Source organism: Muscardinus avellanarius, assembly GCF_963383645.1.
Source record: "Muscardinus avellanarius genome assembly, chromosome: 5".
Lineage (NCBI taxonomy): Eukaryota > Metazoa > Chordata > Mammalia > Rodentia > Gliridae > Muscardinus > Muscardinus avellanarius.
This window is the reverse complement of record NC_137790.1, coordinates 135,394,946-135,408,069: the sequence shown is the minus strand read 5'-3', so window position 1 is coordinate 135,408,069 and position 13,124 is coordinate 135,394,946. Positions and strand designations below refer to the sequence as shown.

Below are 13,124 nucleotides of genomic sequence, written 5' to 3'. Positions count from 1 at the left end.
GCACGGTACCTGGTGCGGCACTGGCTGACTGCAGATACACTTTAAATATCTGCTCAGTGAGTCTGTTGACGCTGCTGTAGTTCAACATCAGATTTCAGAAGAGATTTTTGGAGCTGGGCATGGTGGCGCAAGCTTGTAATCCCCGTGCTTGGGAGGCTGAGACGGGAGGATCGCACAGTTTAAAGCCAGCCTCAGCTACTTAGTGAGGCTCTCAACTTAGTGAGACCCTGTTTCCAAATAAAATATGAAATGGGTCTGGGAGTATAGCCCGAAGGTAGAAAGCCTCTGGGTTCCACCCCCAGTACCACCACCACCCCCGAAAAAAGAGATTTTTGCAGTTGGCTTAATTTCCCCTCCCCTAGGGATGGCTGTCTTTTTTTTTTTTTTTTCCTTTTTTTGGTACTGGGGATGAAACTCAGGGGCATTCTATCTTTGAACTACACCCCCAGCCCTAGTTTTTATTCTTTATTTTGAAACAGAGTCTCCCTGAGTTGCAAAGGGCCTCACTGAGTAGCTGAGGCTGTTCATGAACCACAATTCTCCTGTCTCAACCTCTCAAATGCTGGGATTACAAGCAGGCACCACCATGCCTGGCTTGGCTGCCTTTCTTTTGAGAGACCTTTCGAAAGAAGGGATGGAGTTTGCCAGGCATGGTGGTGCCTACTTGTAATCTCAGCATCTGAGAGGCTGAGACAGGAGGATAGATAGTGGTTCGAGGACAGCCTCAGCTACTACTTAGTAAGGCCCTTTGCAACTCAGTGAGACCCTGTTTCAAAATAAAGAAAAAAGAAAGAAAGAAAGAAAGAAAGAAAGAAAGAAAGAAAGAAAGAAAGAGTAAGGAAGGAAGAAAGGAAAGAAAGAAAGAAATGGAGGGAGGGAGGGTGGGTAGCAAGAGTTGTCTGTTACCCAGAGACAAAAGTCTTCAGGCCTTGGTGGGTCCCCAGGTTCTCTTGATCACTGCTGATTGCCGTCATTGTCTTGGGTTTGGCTTGTTTTTGTTGTATTGTGACTTTGAGATTCCGCTTTGGGTTCGTCTGGGTGGCTACCTCGGAGGCAGAGAAACCATAGTCTCTATACATACCAGGTCTTAGGTATCATCAGCGAGCACCAGCTGTATACCAAGGGCACCCGCGGGGGTTCTAACGCCACTTTCTTGCCTAGATGATTACAAGTCGGAGCTGAGAGAGCAGCTGCCCCTGATTGCTGGCTCGGCGGCGGCTGGGGTCGTGTTCATCGTGTCCCTGGTGGCCATCTCCATCGTCTGCAGCAGGTTGGTCCTCTATGCCCATCTCCTTTCCTCAGACCCAAGAACCCCCTCCAAGTGCCCCTGCCCCCATGATGCGCCTTCCCAGGCTGAGCAGCCCGGACAGGGCCTGACCATCCTCAGACACAATCTTACGCCATCTCCATCACAGGCAGCTAGAATTCTCTAGATTATTTATGTTCTCTGCGCCTGGAATAAAAACCGTCTAAGGGGATGATGGGAGGAAAGGAGTAAACAGAATCCATCCTCGGACCTCATTTGACCAAGACTCCCAGCCCCCCACCCGCCCTTGCACACGCCGGCTTTTTGGTGTGACAGTTATCAAATTGCATGTGACCCACTGGAGCATCACAGCTGCTCGTGGCTCATCTTCTGGTGGGAGAGCTTGGGCCCTGGGCAGCAGGCAAAATGCAGGCAGGCCAGAGAGGAGGCCAGGAGAGGACGAGGAGTGCTGAGCTCTGCAGGAGGGCCGGGCCCTGAAGGTCTTGTGAATTTTTAATGCTGTTTGCTACTGCCTTGGGTGGTTAGCCCAGATCCTGCATGCAGCGCCCTGGAGTCAGCACCCTCCTGAGTTGTTTTGCAATGCCCCCTGAGCACTGATTTGGAATCCTATCTGCTCTCTGAATGGGGCCTGGCTTCCTTAAAACCTTGACTTGAAGGTGGGAAAGAGTGGTGGTCAGTCAGAATACTGGCCAGAGAGTAGCGAAACCCCAAAGTGAGTATGATCCAGTTCCCAGTCCCAAGAGATGCCCGGGTGAACCCCCCATCAAGACATGAGTCCTGGTGCACCCTTGCTGAGAGAGTCCTCTTCTGTGTCCACAGGAAACGGGCTTATAGCAAAGAGGCTGTGTACAGTGACAAACTCCAGCATTACAGCACCGGCCGAGGTGAGTAGAGGGAACACATGCCCACTGCCCAAGCCCTGGCAGGCTGCCGACTTGAGCAGGCCATAACCTGCAGAGATCCCAGTAGCCGGGCCGGCTGGTCCCCTGCCAACCCCCAGGGCCCAAGAGGCCACCTCTCTCTGCAGGTCCCTGGGGACGGCACAGGCTGCTTTTGTGGGTGCTCACCAGCTGCCTGACAGGCAGCTAACTCTCTGCATTGATAAGCCCCTATTGGGTTTAGCAAGTCAATGAATCCTGAAATCAGACTCAGTGGAAAAGATGGAGAGTTCTCTATTAACATCTCTGCCTTATCTTATCCAATTGAGCTGGGCTGTGTGTGTGTGTGTGTGTGTGTGTGTGTGTGTGCACGCGCGTGTATGCATGCGTGTGTGCACACAGACCGTGTTAGCCACATTCACAGATAAGCCGTAGGATTTGAATGCAGAGAATTAAAAAGATAGCAGAGCCCAAGAGGCCAAAGTGCTGCGATAGCTCCCAAGTGTTTTCTTTTTTAAACGGTGCCTTTAATAACTTTTCCTCGCTCCTTATTTTACCGTTTCTCTCTTCTTCAAACATGTACAGAAATATTTTTATGGCTCAAATTTCTTCTCTCCAATACACACCCTAGGGTTCTATGGCAGGCTTGCCTCTCCCACCTTGTGAGCACAAGATTTCAGGATCCATCCAGGGTCCCATGAGTTCAGGTGGACCATCTTCCTTCCTCCAGAGTGCTATGCTTAGATCCTTATGGCAGACGAATTCTGGGTTTAAAAAGCCCCCTTAGGATTCCACAGATCCCTCGGGAGTCTGTCCCAGCAACCTGGGCTCTGGTCCCTCTCTACGCCACATCTCAGCTTCATCACTGTGCCAGAGTCAGCCCTTTTCTCCCTGGTCGCTCAGTAGTGATCAGGACCAATAGACGCCCGCACGAAGCCCACAGGCACTGGTGGATTCTTTGGGGGAGCAGAAATGGACTCCAAGACCCAAATCCTCCTGAATCAGACTGTTTTTCTTCTCCAAAATCTCCCCAGGCAGCTGCTGGAGTGTTTACAGCAGCTGCTGTGTAGTGAGGGAGCTCGTGGTCTTTGCGTGGAAGAAGTTGGCTTAGGCTGGACACAGAGCCCACTATAGGTAGGACTTTCAGTCCAAGATCAAACCTCTGGCAACTGGACTGCTGTGTGGAGCAGGCACTAGTGGGACATCCCTCTGGCTGGGCAGGGACTCAGGGACACGGACACTCTCCCATTCTCCCATGCTGGTCCAGGGCAGCCCTTACAAAAACCAGTTAACCAGCCCCTGCCCCCAGTTGCTCTGGGCTCCACTGTCACTTGTTTCTGAGGCATGAGCCCTACTGTGTCCACCCTTCCCTACCTCCTGCCTCACCTTCCTGCGGAGCTGAGTGTGTATCCACTTAGGTTGACCCATGTGGCAGGACTTCAGCTCCAAGCTGGAAGGCAGACCCTTTCGTGTGTCCAGCTCACAGGTGATGTGCATCTCCAGGGTGCCTCAGAATGATTCCAGGGGCTTTCAGCTTCTTCCTGCCTCTACCTCAAGCTCCTGGTATTGTCTTCCTGCCTGTTCTGGGGCCAATTCCTTGCTGTGAGGAGCTACCGCCAGGGCTGTTTCAGATCCGGCATCCTCTGAATCCTTTGGATGAAACATTTAGACATGGTCATGTCAGCCTGGAAGCAGAGTCAGGACCTCAGGGATAAACGATTGGGTTCAAAAGGAAGAATCTCATTTTAAAATCGAGCAATATTCAAAAGTGCCCTTGGGCAACTTAGGCCGGAGGTCTCTTTTCTAAAGGCATGCAGGCTAGGCCCTGGTGCAACCCCCTCAGGCAGGATACAGAGGGTCCCCAGGTGTCAAGAGAATGGAGCATGGTGTCCTCAGCCTAAGACTGGCTGTTCTCTTGCTCTTGAGGAATGAGTCTACAGGGCTGCCATTTGGTGACTGCATGTAGCTGTAGCCACCTTTGGGGGAATTTCACCACCTCTAAGGCCAATAGAGGGAAGTTTTCTTGGTTTCCAGGATCTTCAGAAAAGCAGTCTCTACCCTGCAGCCACAGGGGCCCCATGAGGATGGCTGAAGGCACAGCATTGACAAGCTGTGTAATCATCATCCCTGCGACGCAGGTGGGCACAGGCTTCTTTGTGGACCTGAGTTCATTTACTTGGCTACCTTGAAAATCTGCACCTTTCAGAAATGTTCTGTCCCTCTGTCTGTAACTATTCTCTCTTTATCCCGACTCTGACACCTGCACCTGGGTTCTCTGAGCTCACGGTCTCGGGCACTGAATTGCGTTCATGCATTTTCCCCCTATGAACATCTGTCTCCCTGACTAAAGCTATTACTACTAGAGAATCACCATCAAAGGCCTGTGGAGCTGGGGAAGGCTCGGCGTGCAAAGAGCAGGAAAGGAAACAGAAGCTCCAATGGAGGAAGGGCAAAGACAAGAGTAGCGGGAAGAGTGACGGGCTCTGCCGCATTGGGAGCTTTATTCTGGCAGCTCACTTAAACCCTCCCAACCTCCATCACTTGAAGAGACACACATTGGGCTAGGAAGGTTAGATGACCTCCCCAAGTGCTTCAGCAAGCATTCTCAGCTCTGTGACCCGAACACCTCACACGCAAAACTTAGAGGAAGAAAGGTTTTATTTGCTCACTGATCTGGAGATTTCAGTAAATAGATTTATATTCCATTTTTTTTTTGCATTGGTTCCAAGGAGGAGCCAGGGCTGGAAATCTCTAGGGCATCATGGTGAGAAGCAGAGAACAAGAAGAGACAAAGAGAGAGGGGGGCATAGCCATATGCTTCAGCTGGGCAGGGCCCGAGACACACACATTCTACTTGACCACACCCTTAGAGACCCTTCTTCAGCGATCAAGTTCTACCTCTAATATGGCTGCCTCCAGGGCATGAGGACTGGGGGGTGCATTTTAAATCAAACTCTAACTCCAAGGTAGCACAGCCTGCATGTGGCAGAGCTGTACCAACTATACTTTTTCCGAGTCTGGTGCAAAACCTATGCTGTCCCCACATTACAGAGGCTCCAGGCACCTGGTCCTGAGGAACAGCTCCCAGACTAATCCCAGACATACCAGCTGGTGGTTTATGAGCACCCACTCTGGGTCCCACTCCAGCAAGCAGAAAGCTTAAAGTGTCTAATCTTGAATGTGTGTACCTAACTTTACCTGGACTAGCCAGATGCATGCAGCTGTGTGAGGTGTGGACAGCTTGGAGCCCTGAGGGATTTCTGGTCCAGAGTAACAAAATCACAGCAGCTGCTGGGCTTCATTCACCAGTGACTGGGAGAGCCCCCACCTCTCTTGCCCCACAGGGAGAGTGCAGGGCACTGCAGAGAGACCAGCAGCCCCTGCCTGCTCAGACCTTCTTTTTAAATGGATACAGAAGCTAAAAGAAACAAAACAGAAATGCTTGAAAATAACTACCTTCCCTAACCAGTCGAGATACAGCAGATCTGGTTAATTTGAGAACTGAATGTAAGCCCAGAGCTTGGTGAACAGCAATTTAAAGAGTTTGTATTGGAGTGGATAGAGACTGGTCACCAAGTAGGCAGGGAAGAGAATGTGCTGTGTGTGGTGCCAGGCAGTTCAATCGAGAGCCTGTGAACCAGCGGTTCTTGTTCAAGTGTAGGTGGGAGGGAGGGAGTGCGGGCTTCCCAAGTACAAGAAGAGGCAGACAATGTGTTCTCATGGCTTTTGTGGGATCCAGTTCTCAGAAAGTGCTGGCTGATTAAAAAAAAAAAAATTACCTGGACGGGATGATCCGGGTGGGCCTGGGTCAGTTTGGGAATCAAGGAAAATTATATTTGGTTTTAGTTTGGGAAAAATGCAAACAGGTACTTAACAAAGCTCAGGTCACCACATTTTATACTGATTGATGTTTCCCCAACTGGGTAGGGTATATGGAGCTAGGTAGAGAGATAGATAAGGGCTTGTTAATGGGCCCAGGGCTTTCAGAAAGCAGTCCTAACAGAATCACCTCTACTTGTAGGCAATTGTAGAGAAAATCATAGCACTACTATTGTGAAGTCTTGAGAAAGTCACAGACACATGGGGCAGGTGCCTAAGGCTTGAGATTGTCCAACACCTTCATTTTCAGATAGAGCAAGAGAGCAGAGCCCAGAACACAGAGAAGTGTGAGCTTGAGTCCACCAAACCCTTAAAGATACTGAGAAGCAGATGATTCTGAGCATCTAAGCTTGGATTTAGTGACCAGCAGAAAACAATAGGATTCGTTAAAAATATATAATATATTACATATAATATATTATATATTATATATACGTGGAGCTTCTCATTTACTAAGGTAATATATTTAATAAGTCTAAGAGGAATTGCAGATGTAATAAAATTTATATTTTGACAGAAACATTTGATGGTCTCCCAAGGGAGAGCATGGTTAAGTGGATACAGAGCTTGCCTTCCTACAGAAAGAGAGTTAGTGATTCTCCGCCAGGAAGAAAGTGCCTGGTGTTATTCCAGTCCCCATCCCATTCAATCTCGTGTTTGTTTGTTAACTTCCTGAGTCAGATGCAAGCACAGGATGCTGATCGAGTTTGTAGGTAACAGTTGGAGAGCATAGCTAACACCATCAAAGAATCAGAATTCAGAACTACCCGACAGCTTTGAATGCTAATTTGAAAATCTGCAAGACAAAATGTTAGCAGGATAAATCTGGAGCCTAGAATTTAGGTGAGAACAAAAACGAGACAGTGCAAATAGGAAGAGACCAAGCTTGCTCTTTTGTTGTGTGTGCGTAATAAAAAATAAAAAGTATGTAGTTGATCACATGCTTAATATCAGTGCTGGCTGTTACTGATGAAGAGTAATACTGCTAATAGCCACCAGTTCTGAGCACTTGCTGTATCAAGTTCTTTCCATGTTTTTACTAGTGTAATCCTCCCAAGAGCCCCATGAAGAATATTTGTACACAAAGAAACTAAGTCCCAGGGAGAACAGGTGACCTGTTCAGACTTGGAATTAGTAATCTGGAAATCATGGATTTAAACTCAGGTCTGTCTGACTGTGGTCCCCGCTACAAATTCAGCTCCAAAAAGGTGACAGAGACACGGTATTCTCTGTGCTGATAAGAACACATCTAGAGTGATTTCTTTGTTCTGGGGACCTCATTTTAAGAAGGGTGTGGTCTGCAAAGTACCCACCCAGAGAAAAGCACCTCCCCAGGAAGGAGAGGCAATTCTAATCTGCCACCATGAGACTTAGACTTGGAAATGCCGGTGTTTGGTGCTGAAGATACCCAGGTATGGGTCTGGAGGTCGTCGTCAAACATAAGGCCATCTTGGCAAAGATGTTGCGCTTCATGAGGTTAAGTGGACCCATCAGAGAAAGATCAAAATAGGCTGAGTTTGGTCCTGTGTCAGAACACCGCCCCTTAACTGGAGCTGTCCAACAAAGAGGTAGTCTACTTTGCAAGGAGTAAGCGGTCTTCAGGTAGAGGCTAGGTAGCTTTGGGTAAAGGACTCTGTGGAGAGGATTTCTGTTTTGGGTGAGAGATTGGATGGGATCACACCCAGAAATGTACTGGCACAAAGATTCCACACACAGCGTCTTGGTCTTGATTCTGGGTACATTTCAGGGCTGCAGAGGAAATAGCACTGACATACAGGGTTAGTGTGCTTCTGGAGGAAGAAGACTCACCATGGCCACTCTGGCTGCTTCTTCTAACAGGACCATTACTAACTCATTATAAGTAAACAAGGACCTGTGGAAATGTGCGAAAAGGATCCTTGGGTGCAAAAGGTGGTTGAGTTTACACTGGGTGCTTATTAAATGTCAAATAAATTTAATGACCTGGATTCACCCGTGTGTTTGCTGCTGGCTCTGAGCCACAGCTTCTAAAAGCCATATTACCTCTTTTAGTCCTGAGATTATTAGCTGTCGCCTTGGGTACCCAGTAGGACTTCAGTGGTCTAGAATCAGAAGGTCTTGCCTAGGGGAGCCTGGCTGTCCTTGCCCTTGATATCCATGAATGAGGGAAATATTAAACTTCTTTCCTGAAATACCTTCATGGATGGGAAACATTCAGGCAATTTCTTTAGGAAACAAAAATTTGGCAATGATGATGACTTGAGGAACAAATCCTAAAAACGTAGCAAACCCCCCAAGCAGAAGGTGGCAGGAAAATCCTTCCTCAGATCCCCTGATTTTCCATTCAGCATTGTTGCCCACCTAGAGGGTCCCCTCTCGGTTCTTTCTCAATCCAAGTCTCAGTACCCATGACTGCTGCTCTTTTATGCAAAAAGCTAGCCAGCCATTGTCCTGGCTGTGGCCCTCTGCAGTCAGTGGCGCAGACTGTTTCTAGTGCTCATCAACCTTTAAGGATAGGTTGACTCCAAGACACTGCCCAGTCTTTGCCCTTCCACTTCAACATACCAGCCTACCGCCTAGGTGTCAACAAACCCACACAATCTTCAAGCCAGAATCTTACAAGCCCCAGCATCAGGATTGAACTTGGAGGTCTAGTTTTACTCTTCCCAGCCAGTTTGAATTTTCTGAACAATTTCTAGGCACCTGACTATTTCACTTGTCCATTCCAAATCTAAAACCACACACGTCAACTCCCCGGACAATAGAGTTTCTCTCAGTTACTAGCAACACCCAATCCTACAAGTTGGGGCATTGATTTGGATGGATCTTGTCTGTCCCTAATACCCCATCTTTAATTACACACCAAGAGCCATCAATTCTTCCTTTTTACTTTCCCTTTCCACATCTGCAAATGTTTTCAATGGGGCACTCTGAAAACTCTACCATCTTAAGGTTTAATTACTGCAACAACCTCATAGCTATTTTCCAAGACTACAGCCCTTTGCCCAGAACAATACATATAAAACAAGTTCCCAGAGTCCTGCTCTCTGTACATCTCTGGGTGCTGATGGAACAGTTGTAGTACACTTATGTCTGATGGCCTCAATCCTAATGCCTTTGTTTGGTGATCAGGTCTTCCGGGGCCAGGGCATCAACATTGTTCCACCACACAGCCCCCTACACTCTCTCTGGGCTGGTCTCACTCTCCCATTCATGGCAAGCCTTTCCTGAGGTGTGTCTTGCCCACTTCAACTCTGTGCAGGACTATGTGCGCAAGCCCTTGGTACTTGCAAAATTTTGGCCTTGAAGCCTGGTGTCCATAGCCTTGGCCTTCTCTAGTCTCTGCAGCACTTGTGACCCATCTACAGGCTGGGTTCCTCACTCAAGACTCCCCAGCAGTATTCTCTCGTTATTTAATGTCTCAGTTGGTTCAGAAGAACTTCCTGGGATTCATTTCCCTGTATCTCCTACGATTGCTAGCACAGAGATGGTCGCGTGCCTAGTCAGTATTCAGAAAATGGAGAGATGCTCGATGTACTGAGGCAAAGGGTTGGAGCAAGTACCTTCTAGAGACTGGACTTTGTGTGCAGACTCCTGAATTGCTCCCCCTTTGTGCTTAGATGGCTGGACCAAATTAGGTGGGTCACTGTCTTGGTCAACATTATTACTGCTATAATCTGAGCAAATTGAGCACACGATTTGAAGGAGGATTTATTTGCTCATGGTTTTTGGAGATTTTGGAGTTCATTTCATCTGAAGCACTGGGTCGGTGGAGCTCAGAGTATGATGGTGGCAAACGGAAAGAGGGAGAGGGCAAGGGCTCTGCTCTCAGATTTTGGAAGCTGGAAACAAGAAAGCCAGCAAGGGGATTCAAAAACGAAAGTACAATCCCTAAAGCCACATCCCGCCTAGGTCATCACCCAGTAAACTCATTACAATGGACTTATCCACTGATGAGATTATAATCCTCATGATTTTGTTATAACAGCTCTGAACATTAATACATGAGCTCTTCTGGGGACCTTCTACATCTAACTAAGCCAGAATAAGGTTCAAAGAGGCACACACACTTCCCCAGGACTGTCAAAAAACTACTGAGACACCAAGATATTAATGACCGAAGCCAACACAAGCTCCCTTTCTCTGAGACCATCCTGTGATATTCTAGCAATCCTCCACTATCCTGAGGCCACCTGACTCTACCTGGCACTTCTAAAGCCTCATGGTCAGTTGTAGTTTATGGGATAGATTTTGTACTTTCCAAATCCAAAAGAGTACTACATAGGAGCGGTCTTCTTGTCCCTTCCAACTTTAGTCTCCAGATAGCTCCTAATATCTGAAACTGGCCCATCCCAGCCCCCTCTGCTCCTCTCAGAGATCCTGGCACTTGCAAACATTCTCACCAACTTTTCAAATCCCCTATGTATGACTTCCAGCATCCCCAGAGCTTGTTCAGCCAATTTCCTTTTGAGGGCTTTCTGATCTAGTGTGTGTCCAGTAATAGCCAGGAGTTGTTTGTTTGTTTGTTTGTTTGTTTGTTTGTTTTTTGCTTGTGGAACTTCTCCATAGTATACAAGAAGGCTGGAAACAGAGGCCACATCATTCCTTCCAAAGCCTGAGACCATTGTCTTTTAAGGCTTTGAGCAGTCCAACCTACAATACCAGCCCTAGTGTTAGCAGGGTTAGAGGTCAAAGAACAAACTTAGGCTGGACATGGTAGATAATGATGATCACAAGATACTCACAGTACTTGAGAGGCTGAGGTTGCAGGATTGCAGGTTCAAGGCCAGACTCAGCAACTTAGTGAGACCCTGTCTCAAAATAAAAAGATAAAAAGGGCTGACGTTGTAGCTCAGAAGTTGAATGCCCCTGGGTTCCATCCCCGGTACCCCAAACAAACAAACAGCTCAGCAATTTGATCTTTAAAATAGACAAGAGTAAAGTAGAAGATTGTAAAGTTGAAGGTTTTTTTTCTCTCTCTCAAGGCACTAACAATCAAAAGTTGAGGTCCACACAGACCACTTTTGTGCCAAAGATATGTGACTGACAATCCAAAGAGGGCAGCTGCATAGCATTTCCAGTATGTTAACAATATTAACATTAGCAATGATAATAATGGGAAGCACTGCGCAGATTTTATAAAATGCCTTGCATTATGGGACCGTATTACATCTGATATTATCATTCCTGCCACTAATAATATTTGCCCAACACTCACAGTCTGAGAACATCGCCTGAGCCCTGTCTCCCAGTGTTTGGCTGCATTTCACTCCGCCGCTGACTTGAATTCCTTGCTCACTGTCTGGTGATTCATTGCACTAAATACCATTTTCCTGATAATTAAAAACTGCTCACTGGCAAGGGGGAGCAGGAACAGGCTGGTGCAGGATTTATGCAGAAACACAATATGAACCAAAAGACAAATGACCCGTTCTGCCTAACGAAAGGCAGCTTTCCCCCCCTCCTTTCCTCATCATCTTCTGGGATTTGAGAAAGGCTGGCAGTACCGCAGGAGCCAGGCCTGGAGGATGCGTCATTCCGAGGTGTTATTAGGTGGCGGATGTGGGGGCGTGGGGCGTGTATGTGCTCAGCCAATGGCTCTGCTGGTTTAGGACACACAGACTCCTGCCTGCCTGCAGCTGGAGGCACCAGGCCAGGGCTGTTTCTTGAGTCTGCCCTGTTGGACCTTGAGGTTGAGCTATTCCTTACATCTGGATTTTACTTTTTACTTTTTCTTCCTCAATATGCTGCCTTCCCAAATTTCAAGAAAAAAATAAGCACTGATACCCACTGTAGCACAGGCGCAGTGATTAGAGTGTCCACTGTGATGGACAGTGTGTGGCCCCAGCACTCCTGGGCCATGCAGCCTCCTTGGCTCCTCTCCTCCTCTTCTTTCTCCTCCTCTTTCTTCTCTTTCTCCCCCTCCTCCTCCTTCTCCTTCTTCTCTCTTTTTTATTTTTTGTGGTGTTGAGGATGGAATCCAGGTGCCTTTTACCTCTGGGCTACTCCCCCAAACTTACTTTATTTTTTATTTGGAAACAGAGTCTCGCTAGGTTGCTGAGAGCCTCACTAAGTTGCCAAGGCTGGCTTTGAACCTTTGATCCTCCTTGGCTGCTGGCGAAAGGTCTTAGTGACAACCAGAGTCCCTGGCCATGGGACAACAGCCATGGTGCCACACAGATGTGCAGAGAGAGAGAGAGAGAGAGAGAGAGAGAGAGAGAGAGAGAGAGGGGTGGGGGCTTGATTCTATAAGCCAGCAAGGCAGCAGACCTCACTTTATGAGCACACGACTCCCCATCATCAGGGTGAACTTCCCCTGTTTGGGTGGGCCCGGTCATATGCTACCAGCCTAAAGAATAAAGGGACCATCAAGAGATGAGCTCTCTCCCTTCTGGGAACAGCTCCTTCCCCAAATTGGCAAGGGCCAATATCCATAAAGCTCATTAACTCGGAATCCTCTCCCATTCATCCTCATATATGTCTTCACTTGCAAACCATTCATTACAGCACATTTTAGATTGTTTAATTAGTTTCCATGGAAGAGTTCCTGTAGGACAGCTTAGCATACATCTTTAAAAGCCCTTGATCTAAAATAACAAGGTAGTTATTTTTAAAGTAACTAATGTGACCCTAAGCGGCTTACATCCCCCCTGCACCCCTCTGCCCACCCCACCTCGCTCCCTCCCCCAAACACTTCCCGGAACAATTTATTGGTAACAGTAATGAGTCTGTTAGTCAAGGAGCCGTCACTGTGCATCAGACACTGGGCCCTGCCTGCCACTTGCCATGGGTTCTTTTCTTCCGCAGCCTCTCTGGGAGGAAGGTATGAGCTCCCCGACCGGCAGAGGAGGAAACCATTCTGAAAGATGTGTGTAGACTTGCTGTTTGACGCAAGGCTGATAAAAGGCTCTGGGGACCTGATGTGGCCTGTGGGCCTCTCTGCCTCTCAGATCTTGGGAGAGGTTGCAGCTTGTTGACAGCGACCTGCCGTCCCTTTTGCATTATGTCCAGTGTGTCTGTTGTCTCTTTCTCAACCTCCCCCTCCCTGCCCATCCTGGGTACACTGACTGCCGTCAACCTGCAGCATCTCTGCTTCTCCGCGGAGAAGGTTGCTACCTCTC

General features: G+C 48.0%; 1 protein-coding gene across 2 annotated transcripts in view; it reads left to right on the top strand.

Moving 5' to 3' along the window:
- EPHB1 (EPH receptor B1) overlaps positions 1 to 13,124 on the top strand; it is a gene marked incomplete at both ends in the record, with an annotated part of 441,334 nt that overhangs the window by 354,802 nt on the left and 73,408 nt on the right. For both annotated transcript variants that reach the window (XM_080696677.1, XM_080696676.1), the window contains 2 exons: positions 1,162 to 1,270; positions 2,087 to 2,151. In XM_080696677.1, the coding sequence (XP_080552803.1) occupies positions 1,162 to 1,270; positions 2,087 to 2,151 (174 nt within the window). The remainder of the gene's footprint in view (positions 1 to 1,161; positions 1,271 to 2,086; positions 2,152 to 13,124) is intronic.